General features: G+C 47.5%; 1 protein-coding gene across 1 annotated transcript in view; it reads left to right on the top strand.

Moving 5' to 3' along the window:
• LOC143398987 (dedicator of cytokinesis protein 2) overlaps positions 1–25,667 on the top strand; it is a 401,674-nt gene that overhangs the window by 88,065 nt on the left and 287,942 nt on the right. The window contains exons 23-25 of the mRNA XM_076855686.2: positions 7,236–7,344; positions 18,152–18,222; positions 19,934–20,040. Coding sequence (XP_076711801.2) covers positions 7,236–7,344; positions 18,152–18,222; positions 19,934–20,040 — 287 coding nt within the window. The remainder of the gene's footprint in view (positions 1–7,235; positions 7,345–18,151; positions 18,223–19,933; positions 20,041–25,667) is intronic.

The following is a 25,667-nucleotide window of genomic DNA, read 5'->3' as shown; positions in this document are numbered from 1 at the left end:
CATTAAGGTCATCCTAAGCCTCCTTTACTGCTTCCCTTCCAGAAAGAGCTTCCCTACTTTGTCTTCCGACAAAGCAACTCCTCACATTTCAATTTTGTTACCCTTTCAAAGAAATCTTCTCTGGCCTTTGTTGATCAAGAAAGCTAAGCACAACCTCATTGCACCAAAATTTCACATCTCCATCTGCAACTTCTATTTCAGGTTTATAAACCTTGGCACAGGGAAAGGGGTGGGGGGGACGGTGGGTGACAGTGACCATATACAGGGAAGAGGCAGATCAGACAGGGACCCTCTTCTCAAGCTTTTTCTAGCTTTTTCTATATTTCTGTCTAGTCACTATGACAGAAATATACCTGCTGACCACACTGCAGGGTTTCTCTCTATAAGCAAGATCAGTAAGCACAAGAATGATTTTCAGACAGACTCAGCCACTGGTTTGGCTACAAATTATGCTCAGTGCCAGGTGAAAAGAGAGAGAGAGAGAGATTGGAGAGAGGAGCAATGGGAGAGAAAGAAAGTGCGCTTGACTTCCTGGCTCTGGTCTTGAAGTATTGTGACTTTCGCAGGGTAATCACTCTTCTCAAACCAGGAACAGCTCAGTGGTTCTTTTTGGAAGTCAGTAATTTATACCTTTTCAAATAAAGCAAATGCTTGGCTCCTGGGTGGGAACATCAGCCCAGTCACCTTGGATTTAGAGTTTGAGTAAGGAAAGGTTCCAACCAGTCAGCCAGCTTCCCTCTGTCCTCCCCTGGACACCCAGTGCAGCCCATCCCCCACCTGCTCCAGCTCCTAGCTGGCTGCCACTGAACCCTGTCCCCAAGAGGGGATGCTGCTTGGTGGTTAACAGGAGAAGGGGGTGGGGCAGAGACACTCATGGCCTGAACTTCTGGTTCTGCCATTTATGAGTTGAGTGACTTTGGACAAATGATGCCATCTAACTGTACCTCCGTGTCCTTATTCACTTCATGGTAATAACACCTACATGATGGGGTTGCAGTACGGATCAAAGAATAAATATGGACGCAGCACTCAGAATAGTAAATGCTTAATAATAGCAGCTGTTGGCAGCAGTTGTCTTAGTGGAAAAGGTAATAATAGTAATTACTCATATCATCCTTGAGATCTATGGGTGCCCTTAACATGAGCCCACGGCAATGCGTTCCGGATTCCTAAGACTTTTCTGTGCAGCCACATTGAGGCTGCTGAGATGCGCTTATTCAGTGTTTTTTCATCTGCTGACACGTGTTTGTAACTCATTTTCGATATTCCAGACCCGTCGATGGACAGGTTCCCTGTGTGCTTGGAGTTGACACTCTGATGGAGAAAGCAGTCCAGAGGTTTCCGTCAGCTTTCTCACTGCTGTGACCAAAAGACCCAATCAGAACAACTAGAGGAGGAAAAGTCTATCTGGTGCTCAGGTTTCAGAGGTCTCAGTTCATAGGGATAGTTCATAGATGATCCTTTTTCAGGGAATTAATGCACTTATCAGGTTAAGGCTCTCAAACCAATCATTTCATCCTAAACCTTTCTGCATTGTTTCACACGAGAGTTTTTGGGGGACACATCTAAACCGTAACAAAGTTGTTGCTGAAGATGAAGTTTTGTGATAGGGACGTCTTGGCCTCCATGATGGTGTGTGCAGTGTGTATCCGTCACCTGAGGGAATTTACTAGGTAGGTGGCCTCCCTTCTGTGGTATCCACTGAGTACGTGGCATCCCATTTTGGGGCACGAAGGGGTTGCAAAGTAACAAAGTGGTGTGCTGGGAACTGAATACTTTGCTCAGTTCTAGAAAAGATCCTGGAATCATTTAAAACATTTTTCATTTTAAAAAGCTTTCAACTAATTTGGTCTCGCTCCCAGGCTCCTGAGAAACGAATCAAGTGTGTATCTCTCCAAGAGCAAATTTAGGCAAAGATGGAACTGGGTGAGGGAGGCAGAGGGGGCTGGGCCGAGGGTTGAGGCTGCAGGGCACCTCCAGGGCTGCTGGGGAGGGAGGAAGGAGGCAGGGAGGACAAGCTGTGGTGGTGGTGGCATGGCGGGGGTGGGGTGGGGTGGGCATTGCAGCAGGGGGCATTGCAGGCTTCATTCCTCTAAAGATCTCCTCTTTAAACTGTATTTTCTCTTTAGCATATGCAAAGTATAGATGCTAGCCCCTGTGAAAAGGGCCAGTCCATGTGGATGGAGAACTAGCACAGCGCCTGACCCTTGGCAGTGCTTGGCCATGGTGTCTACCTGTTCTGATTCCGTTTCGTCTGCATGCAGTAATCAATGATCCACCCGTGGGCTCGCCCCTCGCTGACTGGCACATGCTAAGTTCTTACTAGGTGGTGGGTCTTTGTGAAGATGCCCATCTCTCTCCCTGTGGCTTCTATGGCCCAGGAACCAAAACTGTGATGCATTCAGAAGAGAAATTGCAGGTCATGTAAGCATAGCCTGCATGTATTGGGTTGCTGTCTGCATGGGCTAGACACTGTGCCAGTTGCTTTACATGGCATTTGTGGGGTGAGTGTCCCTAATCCAAAAGTCTGAAATCTGGAGTGCTCCAAAATCTGAAACTTTTTGAACGTCATGGTTCCACAAGTGGAAAATTCCACACCGTGAAACTTTGTCTTTTGAGCAGAATTACCAAAAGTGTCAGATAAAGTGACCTTCAGTATATTTGTATAGGGTACCTTATGAGCCTCATAAATGAGTTTCCTATGTGGGCTCCGGTCCTGTCACTAAGATACCTCATTATGTAAAAATCCTCAAATCCAGGAAAAAAATCCCAAGCTGAAACACCTCTGATCCCATTTTTGGATGAGTGGCGCTCTACTTACATTTGATTTTTGGAAAAACTACAGGAAAGGCATCATTTTACTAATTGAGGAAACTGACCCTTAAAGAGATTGTGTTATAGCCAAGGTTTGCTCCCCCCACTCTCCCCGTATGTGGCAAGGCAGGATTTGGAACCCAAAGAGTCTAAGTTTCTATTTTACCTCCAAGAGGCATGACAACAGTCAGAGGGATGCCTGTAAGGGTCGCTTAGAGGAACTGGCAGTGACTGTGATTTAGAAAACAAAATGGGGCCCACCTCGCCTCTGGATACTACAGTGAACCTGCCAGCGTGCCTCACAGCCCGAGTAGCTTTGGTAGGATTCCTCTCTCTCGGGCTGTGGGCTCAGGTTGGCTATCTCAGTTTTAGGCCAAGGCTCGATGTATTTACACGAAGGAGGTGGAAGAGAGCACCGTGTGCACCATATGGGGCTGCGTTTGCGCGGGCGAGTGCTCAGCTGGGCGAGGTGTCTCCTTAATGAATCACATGCAGCTGAGCCTGACTGTATTTATCCCAGCCCTGGGAGCCTGGCTTGTGATGAGGCTTTCGGCCCCAAAACAGCGCTTTGCAGGTTGTTTCAGTTTCCCTTGTGGCCAGGGCCTTGGGGCCCTTCCATAGTTTGCTCCCTGGCAGAATCAGCTGGATTGTTGAGTACCTTTCTAAGTGTTCTAGGTCAGAAAACAATGTTTCTCTCCTGAAGCTGTAACAGAGACCAGGTGCTAAAAAAGGACCCTGGAGCAGCATCTGCGCCCTTGACTTCAAGGCCACATTTAAAGTGCTGCAAATAGATGAGGCTGTATTTGTCTTTGCAAGCTTCTCGGGAGGCCCTGGAATGCCCAGTTGCCCCGATCTCAGCAGTCTGTTTCTTCCGTTAATCTCAAACCCCTGTGTGTTTCTTGCCTTAGCCATTTACTACTCAAAATATCCTTTCTATTTATTTACACTCAGATTAGAGCATTTGCCACGATGATCACTTCTAGGCTCAGCAGTTGTGTTAGTTTGCTTTTCAATTCTGTGACCAAAATACCCGACATGAACAACTTTAAAAAGGAAAGATTTATTTTGGCCCATGGTTTCCGAGGTCTGTGCCCATGATCAGCTGGCTCCATTGCTCGGGGCTCAGGTGAAGCAGAATATCATGGCGAAAGGGCGTGGTGGAGGAAAGAAGCACAGCGGGAAACAGGAGAGGGAGCCAGGGACAGGAGATCCCCTTCCCAGGCACACCCCCAGTGACCTACACCTTCTAACCAGGTCCCCCGTCCTGCAGTCTCCACTGCCTTCAGTGGTCATTCAGCCATCAGTGGATTAATCCCCGGTGAGGTCAGAGCCCTCAGGATCCAATAGAAGCGTAGAAGGAGAAGAATGCTGAGTGCCAGTCCAAGCTATCCCCTAGGACGGTCTGACCTAGAGCGAATTCCATCTCTCTTGTGGATGAAAACAAAATTCAATTTAGTTTGAAATCAATGGAGACTGTTGGCCTACTCTTTTAATAGAGTCTGAGGTCCTCTCTCCCTTCTCACCTTAGTCAAATATTTAAAAGATGGCGATGCCAAGTCACTTCCCTAATTTGTGACTTGGTCCTCTGACTCTTCATCTGTCCAATGAGAGCATGGACAAAGTACTCTTTGGACTTCTCGAGAACTCTTGGTTTCAAACCCCACCCTAGGAAGCAGCAGGAAGAAATTTGTTCCACTCTATGAAGTTGTGACTAGAGGAGGGCTGCAGAGAAACCAACCAGCACTAGTTTAATTAGAGTGCAGTTTGTTGTAAGGAATCTGTGCAGCTCATAAAAGCCAAAAAGTGGTCATCAGATACAGCGTGAGTGAGAACCAGAGCAGTCCCTGAACATGAGCCCTGGAGATCTACCACTGAGATGACTCCCAACAGCCCATATTATGTTTCTCTGTTAAAAATGACGACTTACAGAAAGAAAGAGAACTACCAAAAAGCCATTCGGTGATGGGTGGATGGGGCTGTCTTTTAGCAGAAAAGTGTCACTAGTGACCATCCCTGTTGGTGGGGCAGGCAGGTCCCATGAAGATTACCTGGTCATAATGGCCTCTACCACACACACACCAGTATACCAAGGAGGATGCCCACTGGTATCTTGATACTGGGGCAGCCGAGTCTGGGTGTCAAATACTGATGGGAGGCAGTGGTTAGGCTCAATACTAAGACCAGTGGCTTAGTGGATGCATTGTGATATAGTCTATTAAATGTTTCAGGTAGCTGCAATAGGGGAAAAAGTAACAATTTTCAAAGCAAAATTCTAGAGAGATGGACTATCCATTGGCTAGAGAAAGTAGTTGTGGGGAAGCCAACATGACCACGTTGAATTAAGATCCAGTCTTCTTCTGTGCTTGATCAAGGATAGAATGGGACTCTGGTCCCATTTTTCCACTGAGATGATGTATTAGTTTGTTTTCTGCTACTACAATGAAATACCCAAGGCCAGGAAATTTTATAAAGAAAAGAAGTATACTGAGCTCATAGTTCTGGAGGGTCATGGCCATGGTGCTGACATTGACTTGACTCTGGCTGATGGCATCACGCTGGAGCACAGGTGAGAGGGAGAGTTCATATGAGACAAGAAGCCAGAACATAGCTGGGTCCATTACTGGTCCTCTTAAGAGAGCTACCTTAATCACTTCCAAGGGTGCATTCCAGTGACCTACCGACCTTGTAGTAGGTCCCACCTCTCATACGTCCCACTACCTCTCACATGCGTCTAACCTTCCAACGTGAAACTTTGGGGGATGAATCCTATCCAGACCAGAGCAGGTGGGATTGAGCAGGTTTCAAGCTCATGAGAATTTCCTGTGTTCTTACCTGTGGAGTGGGGTTGACAGCAGGGAAAGTCCTCTCACAATTGGCCGCAGGACAGCAGCTGGTGCTCCCTGGGGCCTAGCTCTGTGCTCAGCCAGCCAGCGTGCAGTCCTCTGCCAGTCCTGTGGCTGCCGACACTGCAGGTGGGAAACTGAGGCACAGGAAATTGAGAGAGATGGTGGACATGGAGCGCTGGGCTCCAGAGCCGGACGGCCACGCTTGCATCCTGACTCTGATTCTGGCTGGGGGGCCAGGCCCTGCTGCTGAAGCCCCACCCTCTGCCAAGTAGGCAGGATGATGGGGCTGCTTGGTGGCAGGGCTGTGAGGAGGGGGATGGCCTAATGGAATCCCAGAGTGCTGGGCACAGTTGTTGACAAGGTGCCCCGTTCCTGCAGGGCAGTGGGGGTCTTCACCCAGAGCTGACTTTCCCTGTAGTCCACACTCTACAGCAGGTATCTGGGGCCCCAGGAGAAGGTCCAGAAATGAGTGGTGTGAAGAGGAGCAGGGAGAGAGAAGGGCAAGCCTGGGAGAAGAGAAGGAAGATGCCCAAGGCACAGGGCCTCTCTGTGACCTTGACCTAGATTCCTAGAAGGTCAACGGCAATTGCCAGCTCCCTGGAACTGATTGGGACAACCAGCTCTGGCTTCCCATTAGCTTCCTACTCCAGGAGGACTTTTGAGATGGCCAGTTAGGAAAAAAGAGAGAAAGAGAAAGAGGAAGTGGCTGACGATGAAGTCGCCGATTCCCACAGAGAGAATGACCCACACTGAAGATGATAAACAGAAGACACAATTAGAGCCAGGAAACAGGGGGGAGAGGGGTGGGGCGGGCATTGTGCAGAGATGGCAGCAAGGTGGCCGTGCTGGTCCAGCTCTGGGCTTCAAGAAGCAAACACACCTGTTAAGCCTGTCAGTGCTTTATCTGAGCAAAGCACCTTTACCAAAGCCCAGGCGCCGACAAGTTTTTGACATGTCAGGCGGTGACAGGAGAGACTCTATATCTGGGCCGGTGACAGGAGTCCTCCTCTGTGCATTTCACACTGGATGCTGCAGATTAGGCTGCGGATATTTCACGGTTGGCGATAAAGCTTGTTTGGAGAAGCCTGGGGCTGAGCAATACTCCTGAGGCGGGGGATGGGTGGTGAGACTTGGGGACCTGATTCTCTAGGAGAGGATGGCTTCCAGGCACCATCACATGTGTACATCAGGAGGCACTGGAAACCTCTGGAAGGATGCACATCAAAATACTGACAGCTGACTTTTTTTGCTTGGGTTAATGATGTTTCCAGGGTACTTTGAAAATCTGATGACCCCTCTGATTCTTGCAGAAGGGTGACATTATCAATGTCCTCTTAGCTCAGCATTCCCTCCTTGGAGGCTCCTGTGCCCTGCCAGGTGGAGGGTTCCTGTTCTGTGGGAGGGTCTCCCTTGAGTGAATTATGCATGCAGCAGCACAGAACACCTCCTTTCCCTTGAAGTCTGCATCTCCTGACCCTTTTTCTTTTAAATTTTAAATGAAGGTTGTAGCTGGCGCACTCTTTCAAAGATGTTGCCTGTTGGCTTGAGAAATAACCCAAATGTGTCTTCTTTCAGGCTTTATGAAGGCAAAGAACAGATGGAGTTTGAAGAATCCATGAGGCGGCTCTTTGAATCCATCAACAACCTGATGAAAAGTCAACATAAAACCACCATCCTTTTGCAGGTCGGTTCACACTACAAAAGAAAAAGAGAAATCTCTGTCTTTTTCCTTGGTCATCCAATAAATAACCTCATGCTGAGATAATGACTACTTTGGGGCTTAAATATGCAGCCTGGTGTTAACTGAAGGCTGGGCTGGCTGCATTGCTGATAGGGCTCCTGGGGCAGGAGGAAGCAGATGCCCTTTTTGTTTCCCATGACTGTAGCAGGGCCTCCTTTTGAAATAGCTCCCAAGCTTGTGTTATCTGGAGGGAAGTCAGTCAAACCTGGTCTGCTCTAGTGGGAGAACAGAAAGGTGGCAGTTTCCTATTAAGGTGGGGCTCCGACTTAATTCTCAATCCCCTTCAGGATTAAAGAGTCTGTTTTATAGACAAGGGGTAATTTGGAGAAATGGGATGTTGAATGTGGGGGTTCGGGATGCTTATCTGCAAACTGTGTACATCTCTGAGAAACCCTGAAGGCCTGCCCTGTGCTTGGGAAGCAGGGGAGCAGATGAATCTGAATGCAGAGGCTGTTTCAGGGGGACTTCCAAGAATCCACTCCTGAGCATTGGGCTGTGTGTGGAGGGCTGCCCAATGCCTCCTGATGGAAGGAACCCAGACACATTTATTTAAATCAATGAGCTAATGCAGATTGTTGCTGCTGCTGGTTTTAAAAATCGACATTATCCTTTTAGTTGCTAATTTAAATATCCATTATGCGGGGGATTGCCCAGCTCTGTTTAGAAGGGATCAGGCAAGTGTTCAGCCAGAGTGGCGCTGAGGAGAGACGGAGGCAGAGTCTGTCGAGGGCGTGTGCTGCTGACGCTAAGGGCACCAAACTTTGCACATCAGAACCATCTGGGGATGTTTAATAAATTCTGATGCCTGGTTTCCACCACCAGCTTTGCTAATTTAATTGGTATGGAGTGCAACCAGGGCATGGGGACTTTCAAAAGCTCCCCAGGTTGTTCTAATGTGAAGCAAAGTTGGGGAATTGCTTTGCTAAGGGCTTCTTTTGGTTTAACAAATAGTGGGAGCCTCTCTCTCTCTCTCTTGTGTGTGTGTGTGTGTGTGTGTGTGTGTGTGGTAAGAGGGCTCTGTCTTGCTTATCAATGAATATCTAGAACAGTCCTAATATATAGCGGATGTTGAACATCTGTCAGGTGGATGGACACACAACCAGGGACAGTGGTAAGTGTCCATTCTGTACATGAGGGAGCTGAAGCTCAGCCCGTTGATAAAGCTTCCACAGGTCTCCACGCTGGGGAGTGGCAGGACCAGCATCCCGATCTCTTCCTGCCTGGCTCTGAGGACTGCGCTGCAACCCGTACTTTCAGCTATCTGTACACTGATCGTTTTGCTCCTGCTGTGGACCTGGATGTCGCCCTGTGATGAATAGGGGCTGTGATCTTGCAGTTTCACTTTCCTTTCCCTCTTGCTGGTTTTTAAAGACATCTTCCTCACATTCCTAAAGCCCCGGTCATTCTTTGATCGAGGGGCTAGCAGAGGCAGAGGCAGCATGGGGAAGCGTGGCAAGAGCCCGGCCTGTGTCCCCCTCTGCCCCCTGTGCATCATTGAGGCAGCTGAGCTTCTGGGGAGGCGCTGCGTGGCGTTAGGATATGAACTAGTGCACTGGGAGAGGCTGTGGGCTGAGTCAAGCTCCAGGGAAGCAGCAGAAATGGTGGCCAACACTGTGGGGAGGAAAAGGAGCAAGGCTCAGAGAGGGGAGGCCGCCGAGGAGAGGTCAAAGCTGCCCCTGTGGCTCAGAATCCGTTCACCGTGACGAACCACATGTGTTCTGGGGGAAGGGAAAGATGGAGGGAGTAAGAAGATGGGAAAAGAAAGGAGGAAGAAAGAAAGGGGGCAAGGATGCGAGGGGAGTGTATGAGCAGTGCCCTGCAAGGGCTGGGTGCACAGGAACGGGCTTCTCCGAGGGCTGAGTGGCCTTGTGCAGGTCATATAACTTCCCAGTGTCTCTGTCCCCTAGCCCGTGACTCCTCCCTGGGTGAGGATCCAGAACACTCTGCCAAGGGGCAAATCGTAAGACTCTGTGCCAGTGCCGAGGACTAACGTGATTGTTCCAGTGTGGGCACAAGGATCTTCTCACCCGGATCCTCATTGTCTGGGCAACTGTGTCAGGAGCCCCGCTTTCTCCGTGATTTGGGCCACATTATGCTAGTTTCCTCTTATGGATTCTACCCTAGAGCCTTGCAAAGGCGTTTTATCTCTTTTAAACTTGCTCTAAGGGCCAAATTTAGCTTCAGGGATTTACATAAAGCCAATGATGCTTTCCACCTATTTACATGGTTGTTGAAAAGTCATCAAAGAGGGATTTAAAGTCATATTCAAATTTGGAGAGCAAATTCAAGTTTGGAGAATAATGTGATGCTGTTTCGGGTGTGAGGAATGAGCTGAAGATTCAGAGAGGTCAAGGCCACGTGACGTCAGCAGAACCCAGGCCAGGAATCTTCTGTAGACTTTGGTGTTTGCCACAGGAGTCAGCTCCTGGGGGTGGGGGAGTCGGGCCTCCACATGTGGGTTTATAACCTGGGAAAGTCATTTCCACTTTCTGGGTTTCAGTTTACCTTAAGATGGGGAGTCCAAAGTTGAATTTCGAGGACAATAGGGATTGAAGAGTGCGATGTAGTTAAGCTTGTGAGACAGGGGCAGGTGCGTAATACAGTTTAAATGATTTTAAGTAATTTATACCTATATCTCCAACCTCTTCAGAGAATAGAAGACTCTGGGGGGTCTTTTACTAGAATTGAAGCTATTCATGTCTTTAACCTTGTCACATGAAGCCAAATAGTGTCAGTACATTCATTTATTCATTTAAAGAATAAACAAAACAAACCCAAATACACATTTCAAGGAGAACAGACTCACATGAAAGGACTATATGGGGAAGAAATGATGGCCAGTTTTCACCTAGAGACACAGCATAAGGTGTCTGGAGGTTGAATTCTGAGTCTGCGAGGGGAACAGCGGGAGGGTGCTGTGATGTGTTAGTCCTGTCTGCCACGGGCATTGGGTGGGAGCATAGGATAAGAATGCCCAGGGTCGATGTTCCTGGTGCAAACTGAGTATTTCCAGCAGGGTAGCAGTTTGGAGAGAACCCTTTACAATGTCTGTGTTAGTTCCAGCTCAGATCTATGCTTTGTGAGTTCCGGGACTTAAGAAAGTTATTCCCCGTCTGAGAAGTTCATCTGGCTTCCGTGAAGTGCATTCTGTGGCCTTCCTTACTGTTCTGAGTTGGCATGGCAGCAGCTCCCTCAAAACTGCTGGTTTAAATTTAAAGCCAGTGGTTCAAAAAGGGCAGAAAAAGCAATAGAAAGGCCTTCTGCTCATCGAGGACCCACCTGAGACAGGCTCTGCCTTATGTTTTTAATTCTGCTAGAGATCTGCAGGAAATCGGTCCTCCACGTCCCTGAGAGGCTCACAAGATTAAATAACTCATTGCAAAGTACCCCTCTGCACAGTGGCAGAGCCAGGTCCCCTGACTCCAAAGTCAATCTCCTTCTCTACACCCCAGGAATGCCTTAGGCCAGGGGTATCCGTGTGCCAGCCCCATGAGCATCATTGGTAAAACCAATAGCAGGTTGACAGGGCCAGCAGGAGACACTTGTGAACAGGATGCAGCTCAAATGTGAGCAGAAGGCCCAGGGTGATGTCGCACACCAGCTTGCCCCTTGTCCTTGAGACCTGTGCCGTCTCACAATGCCCCGGTTTGATGGTACCAGTGGATTGAACAGAACTGGTGAGTTGGATGGCGTATTCTCTTGGCCACTTGATCACCGCACATGCTGACAGACCCACCAGCATGTCAAGAAGGGCAGGGGCCCTGTCTGTTGTAACCCCAGTGTCTGGAGCAGTGGTTGGCACACAGTAAGTGCTCGATTATCCGTCGGCTGAATGAATGAAAGGATGAGAAGCAGCGTCGACCATTTCTGTTGCGTTTTGTTCTGTTTTGTGTTTTATCGTTTATGACATGTCAAGCTACCGAGCTAAAGGCTTTACATAGATTGTTAGCTCATTTGATTTTTTCTAACAAGCACCTTATAAAGCAAAGTCTCTTATCTCTGCTTTTCAGACGAGGCGAGGAGGCTTAGCGGTTGAGTGACTTAACCCTCGGAAACGCTGGCAGGTCTTGGATTTGAATCGAGGCTGTGAGAGTCCGCAGACCGTTTCCTTAGTCATCATGAGGAATAGTAGTTTTATTAAAGACACAGTCTTTGGGCAAAAGGCTGAAGGAGGGGAGCTAAATGACAGCAAAGATGGGTGGAGTTCGGGTCACAGTCACAAAGGCACCCCAAATCAGCAGGCTCCACAGCCCCTCCTTTTCTCTGTGAATATTGTAAATGGCCAAATGTCCAGACTACGGGAGAAAAGCAGCCTGTTCTTTTTTCTGTTGTTCTTTTTATATATACATGACAGTAGAGTGTATTTTGATGTATTAATTATACATAGATTATAACTTATTCTAATTAGGATCCCATCCTGTGGTTGAACGTGAATTCTCTGGTGGGTATTCATACATGATCAGGGGAGAATTGTGTCCGATTCAATCTACTGTCTTTCCCATTCCCATCTCCTCTCCTTTCCCTTCATTCCCCTTTGTCTAAGCCACTGAACTTCTAGTCTTCCCTTCTCTCCCCCTTGCTGTGTGTTAGCATCCACATATCAGAGGGACATTCCTTTGGTCTTTTGGGACTGGCTTATTTCACTTAGCTGATAGTCTCCAGATCCATCCATTTACCAGCAAAACTCAGAAAGTCACTCATTTTTATGGCTAATATTCCATGGTGTGTATACACCACCTTTAAGTGGCCCATTTTTGAGAAGTGGTCCACAGGATGAACCCCAGGTGTAGGGAAATGCCATTCCATGTCCACAGCAGGTTGGGCTTTTCCTCCCAACCTTTCACTCATCCTTTGATTTTGTCCTCTTCTCAACTTGCCCACACTTAGGGGCCACAGTTGAGAATGATGACAGGTGGCAGGTAGGGTGACAGTTTGTCCCAATGAGGAAGATGTATTGACACCGAGAGATCATGCTTTTCCTGCAATCTTCTCGTCAACCCCTAGATTAGGTCACTATGCTCTCCGTTTTCCTGACTAGGAAACTGGGCCACAGAAACTTAGCTTTTTCCAAGGTCACAAAGTAAAGTGGCCTTCCCCTGGACTTGGGGTCAGACTGTCTGCCTCTTCAGAGGGCTGTTCAGAATACTGCATTCTTTTCCTCCTGGTGAGACCCAGGGGCCAACATAATGTGGTGACAGAAAGCATGGAGGAAGACGTGTTCTAGAACCTGCTGGCCTTCTTCCCTTCTTGCTCCCTGAAAGAAAAGAAAACTATGTATTGTTTAATTAATGAAACTGCACTATTGGGTGGTGATTACCAGACCTCTAGTCTTGCACAGCCTGGATTCAGGTCCTAGGAATATAGGTGACGGGCGAGACTCCTGAGGCAAACTCTACTTTCTTGGGGAAATGCCCTCTTTGGTCCTGTTCTGAGGAACCCCTGTGACATTGTGGGTCCTATTCCCAAGGGCCTTGGCCCTCTAGCCTTTGATTAAAGTCAAAGTATGAACATCAGAGGTGTGAGGACAGAGTTTTGAATGCCCATGGCTCTTGAATGAGGAAGATTTCCAGCCTTCTCCCATGGCTGTGCGCCATTTTAAGACACGTTCTTAAAGTTGACAAGAAGGCTGTCTGCTGGCACCCACCAAGGTTATGCTTGCAGTGTGTGTGTGCAGTGTGTGTGTGTGTGTGTGTGAGAGAGAGAGAGAGAGAGAGAGAGAGAGAGAGAGAGAGAGAGAAAGAAAGAGAGAGAGAGAGAGAATCTGAAAACAGATTGAACAGATGGGGCCCCTTTGAGTTCAGGGTGGTGGGTCTGCTGGTTTGGGGTTTGCTGTTTTTAAACAGTGGCTGTTGCTAACAGCCCAGAGTGCTCAGTTCTGGGTGAGATCCCTCTGGGCAGCCATGATTTCCATCGCTGGAACAATGTACCGGAGAATAGCAACCTGGAGGAAATGTCTGTTTTGGCTCATAGTTTCCGAGGTCTCAATCCCTGCTCGGCTGACTCTGTTTTTTTCTGGGCCAGTGTGAGGCAGAACATCATGGCGGCATGGTGTGGTGGGGCAAAGCTGCTCACTTTATGGAGGCCAGAGGCAGGGGAAGAGGGAGGGAGAGACACCACAGACAAAATAAACCCTTCAGATGCGTGTTCCCCCATGACCACATGGAACTAGGCCACCTCCTCCAGCCTCTAGGCCCCAAAGTGCCTCCAGCCAGAGTTCAAGCCTTCAGCACAGGAGCCTTTGGGGTCATATCAGATCCCAAGTACAACAGCCCCCTTGTCTTCTTTCTGGGCCAGTCAACCCTGTCACTGGGTTTGGGTCTTGCTCTCTTCTTGAGGACTGTAGCTAGCCTTCAACAGGAGGTTCCAGAGTCGGTGATTAATCAAGGAAATTACCTGCCCCACCCCCATGACTGCCTAATTTCTGATCTAGCGAGTGTTTTCCTGCAAGTGGCCAGTCTTGCAACCTGCTAGATGTGTGAGGAGGGATGTCAGGAAACTGTATTTTCTTTTCAAAAAAGGGGGCTCTTCATTCTCTTCTTTTCCCAACTCAGCCTTCTTTCTCCAACTGAAACCTCCCCCTTGCCCAGAAGAAACACCTTTCCCAAAACACCATGGCCATCTGCAGAGCAGAGTACGCTGGGTAGGAGCCAGCTGGGCCACTGGGGGCATGTCCACGCTGTGCTGCTTACTAGCTGCTTGGCTTCTGGCAGGTGACTTGACCTCTCTGTGTCAGTGTTTCTCTTTGGTGAAATGGAATGGCAGTATCTACTCGTGGAACAGTCATAGCATTAAGGGAGATCATGCATGTAAAGTGTTTGGCACATATAATGTTTCCAACAATAGTCCCTATGTTAAACCCCTATGATTAATAGTGTATTTTATCTGTGTATGCACATATGTATTGCATCTGTGCATATATGTGTGTGTTTGCTTTAAATATTTTATACACTATGGAATATATACTATTGTTTTATGCATAACAGTATTAATGATGAGAGTAGCAGTCATCTCAACAGTGAAGCTGAGCAGTTCCTAGGAGTCCAATAGATCTGGAAAACTAACCTGTTCCTAGTTCCCAGGTCTCAGAAACATGCAGCAGATAGAGGTCCCCAGTGAATCATAAGCTGAGCTGTCCCCTCTGGGAGTGCAGGGTGGTAGCACCTGCTGTCACCTGCTCAGTGTGTCAGGGGAAGAGCGTGGCCAGAGCCTTATGGCCAGCGCTGGCTGTGACAACAGTCTTGGCCAAGTTCCTAAGTCATAGATAGGCTGTCCCTACCTGAAGAGAGAGCCATGGGCCTGCTGGCTCTCTGTGGGGCTTCGTGGGCCAGATGAACATTAACTCTTCTCCTGTGGTGTTGATAACACCCTAAGTCTCCGGTGACAGTTACTCAGTTGTTCGACTTTATTACCAGCCTAGAGCAGGAGGCTGGGAAGATGGGCTCCTTCTGAAGCCGCCTTCTCCCTGCCCAGCTCCTCTGCACTAACAGCTGCTGTGTGTACATGCAGGCGTCTGTCTGGAACCCTGGGGACTGTGATGCTGTGGTGTCACTCCCCAGCCCGGGAACGAGAAGCAGCTCTTGAACACCAGCAGTCTGCTGCAGACACTGAGCCCTGGCTTCCCCCAACTTGCCCAGGAGTTGTTCTTTTGTTGCCTCATTTGGTCTTAATTACGATAATTCACATTATACTTTGTGGAGGCACCGTGGACCAAGAGCAGGAGTGGAGAGATGAGATGTTTATGGATGGATGCACTTGCCTTGGGGACCTGGTGAGGGCCAGGCATTACGATAGGCATATGACACTCTCTTCTAAGTCATTCTTGTTACCGCACCTGGCGGTGCAGCACATGGGGTGGGGAAATGGGGCTGTGCTGTGTGCATACGGGGCCTGGGTGGGGAGCTGGCTTCACACCCGTGTTCCTGTGGGCTAAGAATGAATGAAGAAATGGTGACAGCTACTGGACCAGCCCTTCTCAGATCACATGGGTCTCTAGACTCTAGAGGTGGGGAAAAAATGCAGCCCGCAGCTGCGTTTGAGTTCGCCAGCACAGCATTTGAACAATTGAACAACTCATTCTTAGAGAGAGTGTGGGTTCCAGTGCCTCATCACTTCCAGCTGCTCCAGGCACATCCCATGTCACTTTTTTCCCTCCTATTTGCCCAGTCCTGAAGGCAGTGGACTTTGCTACATCTGTTTGGTGTTTCCTGATGACCTTGACCAACTAGGTTGGTTGCAGTATACTGTATAGTAACAGCCTATAGAAATGTCATAATGCATCCCAGCATATTAAGTTCCTGAAAAGTTATGCAGTTTATTAAAAAAACTCACTGTTTATCTTTGCTTAAGTTAATATTTTCCAAAATTATTTGATTGTGAACCCCTTTTCCCTGAAGCATACCTAAGCCCATCTTGCGGGACCAGAATGGCCAATAGAATATTGTTTTAGAAACACCAGCCTGTTTTCTCTTGTCATCTAGATTTGAAGGCATAAGGAATAGATCTCTAGGCACAAAATCCAATAACTATAAAGAAAAAGCCTGACAAATTTGACAACATGCAAATTAAAATCTTACTGTGCAAGGGAAGATATGATAAACAAAGCTAAAAGATAAGCAACGAACAATAGAAAAGCAAGAGGAAATTCTTGCAAAAATGATACCACAAAAGAGTTAATATTAATAATGCCTAGAGAATTCTGCAAACCAATAAGAGAAGAATCCCCCCAAAAGAAGAATGGAAGAAAGATATGAACAAGCAACTTAATAACTACAAGTATTCAGTAAGTGTAGAAAAGATGCCCAGCTGTGCTGCCAACCAGAGAGTTGCAAATTGTTCATCAGACTGACAAAAATTAAAAGGGTTATATATTCAGTGTTAGCAAGGTTGTGGGGGAAAAGACAGTCAGTAAAAAGAAATTGGCCACTGCTTCTTTCAAGGTAACTTGAGATCTACTGCAGTTCACATGTATTCATTTTGATGAACTAGTTCCTCTTTGAGCAACCCCCCTGGGATTCTTACCAATACAAAGAGATCTATGTGTTAAATATCATCTTACCACACATTGTATAATTAAGAAAAACTGAGAATAGCATGGAGCCCATCCACAGGGGAAGGGTTGAAGGAGGTGTAGCATACCATTCAGGTACTTAGAATGCTGGCCAGAAATGAAGAGAGCACATGCTGTGATATGGCATGCCAAGGTCACAGTGGCACATGGCTATCTGCAGAAAGCAAGTTAAAGAGCTGTGTATTTGCATGCATGCATGTGTGTGTGTGCGTTCACACACACACACACACACACACAACACATGTACTCGTGCATGATCAAAATCTGGAAGGAAATTCCCCACACTGTTAACAGTGGTCTCTTCTGGGAAGGACAGATTGGGGCTGAGATGAAAATGTGGAGCTTCAGGGATGATTTTCACCCCCAAAACCTTATTTTATGTGATTTATTTTTTGTATATCGAATCCGTGGTACTGATAGTATAAATCATAAACAACAAAAAGAAAAGGATGAAGGGGTAGAAAGAGCTGGCATTTGAGGAAGGGGGTCATGCAGCTTCAGGGTTCCAAGGAGTGGATCTCGGGGCAGCCTGCCTGAATTTGAATCCTGGCTGAGACTTGCCAACTTTTTGACCTTGGGTTAGTTACTGAATCTTAATGTGACTGAGCTTCCTTATCTATGGAAATAATATCTCCCTTGCAGGGCTGTAATTAAGAAGCTAATATATTCACAGCGTTCAGCACAGCGTCTGCCCCATTGTAAATTCTCAGAGAAGAGTCATCATCATTATTTAAATAAGATGCTTATTTGTGTATGGCTAGGAGTAAGATTTTCTTTAAGAAAGTAATTTTCATGATTTTTATTTGGGTCTGATTGCCAAAGGATGATAATACTGATAATAGAAGACCTACAGCATAGAAAATAAAAGAATAAAAAAATGCATACTTCCATTCGATTCTGAGACATTCTTTTCCATCCATGTGACCTGCAAGTCCCTCTGCTGAACTTAGAGTCTGTCTGGTTGCCTGGCAAATGGTGCTGCTGTGCTGGGGGTGGGTGTGGCTCACGTCTCTGGATGTGCATTTATTACCTGGAAGGAAAGTAACAACCCAGCACAGTCGCAGCTTTTTTAGCCGAGCTGTAGCCCAATGCTTGCCCGCTATCATTTACATTCCCACTATTTTTTGCTCATAAACAGACCATGGAGAGAAAATATAAATAACTCAGTCCAAGCCCTTCTTGCCACCAGCAAATCAATTGAAGCACACTATCTTCTAAGAAGAATAAAAATGACCATTTATTGAACATGTAAAATATGCAGGAGGTTCTGCTAGATGCCTCATGCACACTCTTTTCTATTCTTCACAATCCTGCAAAATAAATATCACTTTTCCTCTTTTAAAGACATGGACTCTGACAATCAGAGAGGTTAAGTGTTTTGTCCAAAGCCACATGGCTAAGATGGTGTGCAAATAGAATTTGACCCCAGATCTGCATCACTTTCAAGACTATGATGGTTCTACTGTATGATGGCAGCATCTTAGACAGAAGCCGGGACCTCTCTATTATCTGCAGAAATGTGCAGGCCTGGGTTTCAATCCACCCACAGCCTTGCATCATGTGGCAGGGTCCTGGGTACAGGGTCTTTCAACTCTGATCGGTGTTGTGTCGTAGAGCATCCTTCTCACCAGCCCCGAGTTGCCGGATGTGGCCTCACTCATGTTTATTTCATGTTCCACCCAGGTGGCGGCTTTGAAATACATCCCATCTGTCCTCCACGATGTTGAAACGGTCTTTGATGCAAAGTTACTCAGGTGAGAGCCTATGATGTACTTCCCCCGGTTCTGCTGTCAGCCAGGGATTCAAAGGGAAAGGAGGGCTCTTGTGGGGAGTTCCAGACGGGCGCTCAGTTCAGGGACAGGGTAAGCACGAGGGGCTCCTGCATGGGAATATTTACCTTTTGGTTTTGTTGTGTCAAACTTTGATAAAAACCATAAGCATCCCTGTGAAGCTACAGAAGGTAAACACATAGAGTAAGAGATGTTTGTTTGGGGCAAATGTTTCAAATGGACCTGGGCTTGAAGGTTGCTCAGGTTCTAGTCTTTGCCTCCTAAGCCCTATAGAGGCAGGGGGAGGACACCCTAAGGACACAGGGCAGACAATGGAGTTGGGCTTCCCTTGTGCTTCTGCTTTTTAACTCCATTCATCTCGTGGATGAGCCCATAATTTTAATGTGATTACACTGGTGAAATAGGGGCCTTTGGATCTGATATACCCTCATCTTTTTTTCTTGTCCTTAAATTTGCTTGAGTTCCTAGATCACATAATAGGAGATGTTTAAAAAAAAAAAACAAAAACAAAAAAAAAACACCTTTTTATGTTTAAATACTTTTCTGTTTGAAGATGGTACACAGAGTTCCCACGTGCCCTTCCCTGCTGTCCACAAGGCTCATGTTTGCATAACTGCCACCCATGGATTGAAATTGAGAAATCGTCCTTGGTGCAGCTTTTATAACTATACTCCAATATTCACTTGATATCATTGAGCTCCCATTTTTTCACAGATGTCCCTTTTCTGTCCACGTGAGATCTTTGCCGGCTCTTTCTTGTCCTTCAGCTTCAGGCTCAATGCTAACTTTTCAGAAAAGCTACTTCTGAATACTGTAAATCAATTAAATCCTGGCTGACCCCTGGCTCCTTGTTCTCTGACATAGCTTCCTATTTATCCCCTTTGTTGCATTGATCACAGCATGTTGCTTTGTTGGTGTCTGCGTTGTGTGTGCGTCTCCACTGGAATGTAAGATACATGCCAACTGGAACCAAGTCTGTTCCCATGACTCTCATTTCTCTGCATGTTGCCTGTCACATACTAAGTAGATGCTTAATAAATACTTGAAATGATGAATGAATACCATCATGGTTTTTGACAGGGACTGTTATTCTGTTTTGAGATATTTTCATTTTTATCTGGAAAGAGCTATCTCCTTTTTGATGCCCCGAACTATCTGCAACCCACCAGTTTTTCACAGATGTTCTTAAAGTTAAGGACCTTTTTTGATCCTAAGACATCATAAAGCATTTCCAAGCATAAGCATTTATAAATAAAATGATATGCTAATGAAGTCAGCACTTGGTTTTCTTGTTGCTTTGACTCTGTAGCTGCCTGTCCTTGGGAAAGTTAGTTGACCTTTTTAAAGCTTATTTTTCTCTCTTGTAACATTGGGATGAATATCCTATCCAACTATAGAGTTCCAAGGTTTAAATGGCAGTGCATACAATGTACTGGGTATGCTGTAAGGACCCAGGGTTGATGTGCCACTTTCAGATTTTTACATCTCTTCAAATGCTCTTAACACTCAACACCAACCACAGCGTCTTTGCTGGAGGCTTGCTGTGCCCCTGAGCTCTGTCAGGAACTGGGGGTCTGAGGGGAGCAGGAGTGACCCTGGCACCCCAGGAGGCTCTGTCAGTGCTGGGGGGCAGGAAAACTGGGTCTAATTTGCTCTCCCTGACTCCCATTTCCAGCCAGCTCCTCTATGAGTTCTACACCTGCATCCCCCCTGTGAAACTGCAGAAGCAGAAAGTTCAATCCATGAACGAGATCGTCCAGAGCAATCTCTTTAAAAAGCAAGGTGAGTGCAAGGCGTCTGGGTTGGGTGAGTCCTCTTTTGGAACCTGGCAGGAGAGGGCGACCTGTCTGGACACTAAAACATCCCTTTCCTCACTGCTCCCTTAGTCCACACGAGGGTGCAAAGTGGAGAGTGGCTGCCGGCTCAGATTTCAGAAGCTAAACTGATTTGGGGGATTCTTAAGTTGCAGTGTTTATTTTTCTTGAGAAAAAGTAATGGGGCAGTAAGTTTGGAGACGCGTTTATACCTTAGGTCATTGTGGTATGAGAAGATTTCTCTCTGCACGACTTACTATTGCTGTCTGTAACCTGAAGGGAGGTGAGCCAGGTTCCTTTTAATAGAACTGATCTTTGGGGGAGTTCTCAAAACTTCAAGGGTAAGAATAAACTGGAAACATTGTTAAAATGTGGATTCCTGGGGCCCAGCTCAGAGATTCTGATTAAGTAGGATTAGTAGGGTCTCTTTTTTTTTAGCTTTTAAAAAATGTAAATTATTCTTGAATAGGTAATACATTTATATGGATCTAAATGCAAAGATATGAAAAGGTGCCTTTGGACCTGTGTGTGACCACTCCAGGGCCTTCTCCAGAGGAAGCCAGTCTTCCCGGCCTCTATGTTTGCTTCTGTAACCGTCCTTGGATATATAACCAAAGAGATGGGCTATATTTTCTCTCTTGGCTTTTTATTATTATCGCTCAAAGGAAGCATATCAGGTAATTCCTCTGAACTTTGACTAATTTCACTTAATGGCATCCTTTTGGAGATCAGGGAATGACAGGATTTAAACAAAGTGGCTGTCCCCTTAAACTGGTAGCCTGAGTCCTCTGACAAGCATCCTACTGTCAAGAGACTAGGGGTTCTTGTTTCTGAGGCTGGTGAACTAGATGTCCAGAGCTCCTCCAGATGTGATGGGGGCGGGGGGTCCAGAGGTTCATTTTCACCCCCTGGGTCCTTTCTGACAGCAGTCTGCATTCCTGGATCATGCAAAACGGAGCATGCCCTTTGCCCCTCTTTGCTTACCTGTTCAGAACCTCGCATTCCTCTCCCCTCTAGAAGGGTGAAAGTATGACTTTGGAGGTCAGCACTGTTTTTTGGACCCTAAGACCAGCCCTTGCCAATTTTAAACTCCTCTGTCCACACTGATGTCAATAATAAAATGAGACACAAACTGAGAAACTGAGGTCTTAGAATCCAGAGGCTCTGCCTGGCCCAACTGGAATTTATTCAGGGAGTGAAGCTGGAATATTTATGTAAAGTGCCTGGTAATCACAGAGACATTCAGAAACCACTTCACTGTAAAGGTGTCTTTTTTTTTTTTTTTTTTTTTTTTTTCCGCCCAGTCTTGGTTAGCATGGTGCATTCTAAATTGCTGTCTGGATCCTGTCCTGGGGTTAGGGTAGGAGAGAGACACACGGGGAAGGCAGGTATTCCTGTGATTTTCATATTCATGTGTGTGGCTTCCTGACCATTTAGGCGTGAGAACATTTTACTGCAACACGTGTGTGGTTGGTTTGCGCAGGGTGGTTTGAGCAAAGTGATGAGACTGACCTTGGTAAGCCCAGCTGCTTTATAAAGGGAGACGTTTGTGTTTGTAAGGTTCTGATTTCCACATCCACGTGAACGTCCCCTCACTCTGAAGGCCCCGAAACGTGCCTGCCTTTTCCTGCTCTGGCAGCCCCTGCTGGGATTTTGGGTGGTGTCACTATTGAGACAAATCGAGTCCAGTCCTAGGGACGTGACAAGGACACCTCCAGCTACACGTGGCATTGCGCAGGTGGCAGGGAGCTGGCTAGTTGGCTCTCCTTCATTGTTCTGAGTTGCCATTATTATCAGGGGTCCCGCTTAGCACGGAGGCCAGATGGAGAGTGAGCACGGCCCAGACTGGGCATGTGTGTCAATCCCAGCCTGTGGAAGTACGAGTAATCCCTCTCCTGGAGCCCCCTCTCCTGGGCTGCGAGGGGCCCCCCAAGGGCTAGCAGGGTCACAGGGCAGCTGGCCAGCTGCTGCTTCCCAGTCCTGCTGTGCGGCCGAGCTTTAGATTCTGTAAAAACCCTCTGATTAATATTAACCAACAGGAGGCCAGCCCTATTGTTGTTCACGGGTGACAAAGGCAATGTAAAATTCCTGCCTCCAAATAGATCCAGAGACTAGGAACAGGCAAACAAAGTACCCTTGGGTCCCTGCTTTCCAGAGGACACAGAGCATCATGCGTCTACCCGTCCCTGGTGCTGGAGGGCGGTGGGCTCTTGGGCTCAGCTGTCCCACTCTTTGTTTGCTAAGTGAACCCTTTACTGAATTGCCCCAGAGGGAAGCTTCAGCTCCTCCCCTTTCTGAAAGGCTCAGTTCCAGATGGTCAGGCTGAGTTCATGGACACCTGCTGGTGTCCACTGCTTTGGGGCGAGTGTCTACCCTCATACCCTTCACCAAGGTGAGCTTGGTCCCTCTGGCCAAGCTCAAGCTGCCATGAATGCCTCCTGTTATTCTCCTGTGAAGCACCCAGTGCCTCAGGACAGATCTGCTTTGGGCTACTCTCATGTAAGTGCCAGATGTGCAAGCTCCTGGAGCCTTGTCGGAGGCATTGGCTTGTACTCACAACCCTCAGCATTTGTGTGGACGTCCAGCAGAGGGGCCAGGAGGCTTGTAAGCACTCTGTCAGATTTTGGCAGGCTACCTTATTAACCTCTCTTTGGGAGGATCCTACACAGAGGGGCCCAGGGTTTACTGGATATGAGCACTGGCACTTGGGTCATTTAATTTAATTTAATTCCTGGATCAGTCCCTTATCAGCTGTGTCACCATGGATGACTTTAGAATTTTTTTTTTTTTTTTTAGTTGTAGATGGACACAATACCTTTATTTTGTTTATTTATTTTTATGTGGTGCTGAGGATCGAACCCAGACCCTCGTGTGAAGCGAGCGTTCTATTGCTAAACCACAACCCCAGCCCCCATGGATGATTTTTTAACCTCTCTGATCCTCAGTAAGCTCATCTGTAAAATGGGAATAATAAAATAGTGTCTGCCTTAGAAGGTTGTTCTCTAGGCTAGTGAGATGTATGGGGCATTTAAAGCACTTAGTGCAACATCACTTTCAGCGCAATGTTCTGTACAGAGTGACGACTTTCACTGTTCATGGTGCAGATTTTCCCTCCTGCAGTCTCCCAGCCACTATCCTGACCTTTAGATTCCTTGTGATAAGTGAGTCTCTTCCTGTCGCATAGCTGCACTTCATCCTAAGCCTGGACTCTCCCGCTGCCCTGGAAGCCACATGTTTTTCCTCAGGGTCTGGAGAACCCAGGACCTGATGAATGAAAGGGCCTGGGTCTGTAAGTTCTTCCCATTTTTGTTCCACCTCCCCAGAGCATTTTTGCAAAAGGTGGGGTGTTTGGTATTTTTAGAAGGAGGCTGGGCAGGGGAGGGTTGGTGGCCTCTCCCTTCGCTGTTCACATTGCTCCAGGCCTTACCATACTCGTGTGGGCCTGGTCACTTGCTAGCCATCCTCTCTGGTGGTTTGGCCCTTGGGACTCTTTAAAGTATGAAGGCAGCCAGCCTCCACTGGCCTCCACTGTTCTTTGCCCTGCAATCTTGAGTCAGCTACTTGATCCTAGAGCATCTTCATGTCCTCACCTGTAACTGGGGCACAGCCACAGGCTGGGTTGCTGGGTTGCTGTGCAGGCCCGATGGTATGATGTGACTTGTTAGCACACACCATGAAGGAGTGAGTGAGGAGTAGCCAGTGGTAGTGGCTCCACACGGGGTGGCTTCCTTGTGCAAATGACCTCAGAGTTCAGCGGGAGGAGAAATGAGAATCTATAGGAATTAATCTCTGTCCTCTCCAACACAAGCTCAGACATGCCCGGTGGCTCTGAGGGGAGCAGGGAGGATTAGATATGCCCCCAGGAGGCTCCGAGGGGAGACGCGAGGAAACCAAGCCTTCTGCCCTGTTGGAACGGATTTGTCCCCACGAGAACCTCATCTCTAAGTAATGTTGTCTGTTTCGTCTGATGCTAATCAGATGCACCATCTGGTTCAGTGTAAACTGCTTAGAATCCACACTGCTCACTTCTCTCCTCAACCTCCAAACAGAGGGAGGGGGAAAGCACACACGCGCAGGAGTGAGCTGGTGAGGATTTGGAAACGCTTCCCATGTTGATTTCCAGCTACCAGGACTCCTCACTGGGGACTTTGCTGAGAGGCTGTGTGGGCAGCACACGCGCCCGAGCGTCCTCCACGGAGCTGCAGCTGCCTCCTCCTGCCTGCTCCTTGACCATGGCCTGCAGTATCTGCAGCAGCTGTGCCTCAAGTCACAGTTTATGGTGGCCAGGCAGCTGTGAGGGGAGGGGAGGTCGAGTGTGACCAGTGCCATAAGGATCTTTTCCAGTATTATTGCAGCATCAGGTTGGGAAAAGAGCAGAGTCCTCCGACTCTAGTGATGGCTTTGCTTGGTGAGCTTTTATAATGTCACTGAGCCTTGGGTTCTGTGTCTGAAATATGAACAGGAATGTCACCATGAGAATAAGGGAGACTTTTTATTCAGAACATTCTTCTTTCTGATCCTGACCTGGTCACTAATTAGCTGCGTTCCTTTAAACAAGTAACCTGTCTCAGCTTCCGTTTCTTTAGCTACACAACTGTGATTAACTTACGCAGAACAACCAGCAGGAAGCCTGAGATGTACTAGCTGCCCATGGAAAAGCGTCGGTCACAATAGCAACCACAGCAAAATAATGACATCAACAGTATCTTTAAAGGACAGACGTGTTTATTTAAGTGACAACTCTGTAACAGATGCTGTATGGCACATAAATATGTTAGATTCTTACAATAACCCCTATCTTATTATAATTGGGGAAACTGAGGTCTAGGAAGTTTAGTAACCTGTATCCCGATGAGACCAAAGGCTATACAATGTGTTATGTTATTAGCATAATGAGTCTGCAGTGACAGATCAGTGGGTTTTTATAGCAGATTCTCAGTGGGTTTAATAGTGTAAAGGTTTTTGTTCCTGTGCAAAGTCTGGCAAAGGTCATGTGCCTTTTGTCCTTTGTAAAGTTGTGCCAGCTGGTCCCCAAGGCCTCCCTGCCACTGGGGGAGGAGAGATGGCAGAGAGAGCCACTAAACTACCTGGGCCTGGAAGTGATGCCTATTGATTTCACCATGGCGCGTTGGCTGGGCCATGTCACCTGAATCCAGCCCAACTGTAAGGAATGCCCGGGAAATGTGACAATGGGCACTCTCTCTGCCTTTGGTAGCAAGGGTCAGAGCTGGATTCTGAGTATAAGTGATTTGAATAACAAAATCCACCTTTCCTCCACAACCCCAGGCTTTATTCTTATTAGGGGAATAAATAAGCATTTATCCCTTGGGACTTGGTTTTCTTCCATTCCCCACCACCCACACCTTCCCCAGTGCCGGGCAGCGGTCTCTGACAGATGTGGCGGGGGCAGCAGGAAGAGGCCTCGCTGTTGACTTCACCCAGCCCAGTTTGCCTGAGCAGTCAGGGTGTCAGCAGGCTGCCGAGTTGGGATGTCGACATCAGGCTTGGCCACGAGACTGTTCTGCAGGAAGAGGCCGCAGGAGAACACAGCCTCCACCCCTCAGGCCACGCGCCAGCCTCACAGCGGCCACCACC

The sequence above is a fragment of the Callospermophilus lateralis genome, chromosome 5, assembly GCF_048772815.1.
Source record: "Callospermophilus lateralis isolate mCalLat2 chromosome 5, mCalLat2.hap1, whole genome shotgun sequence".
Classification (NCBI taxonomy): Eukaryota; Metazoa; Chordata; class Mammalia; order Rodentia; family Sciuridae; genus Callospermophilus; species Callospermophilus lateralis.
Note: the sequence above shows the minus strand (reverse complement) of the source record. Positions and strands in the feature narration are given on the sequence as shown.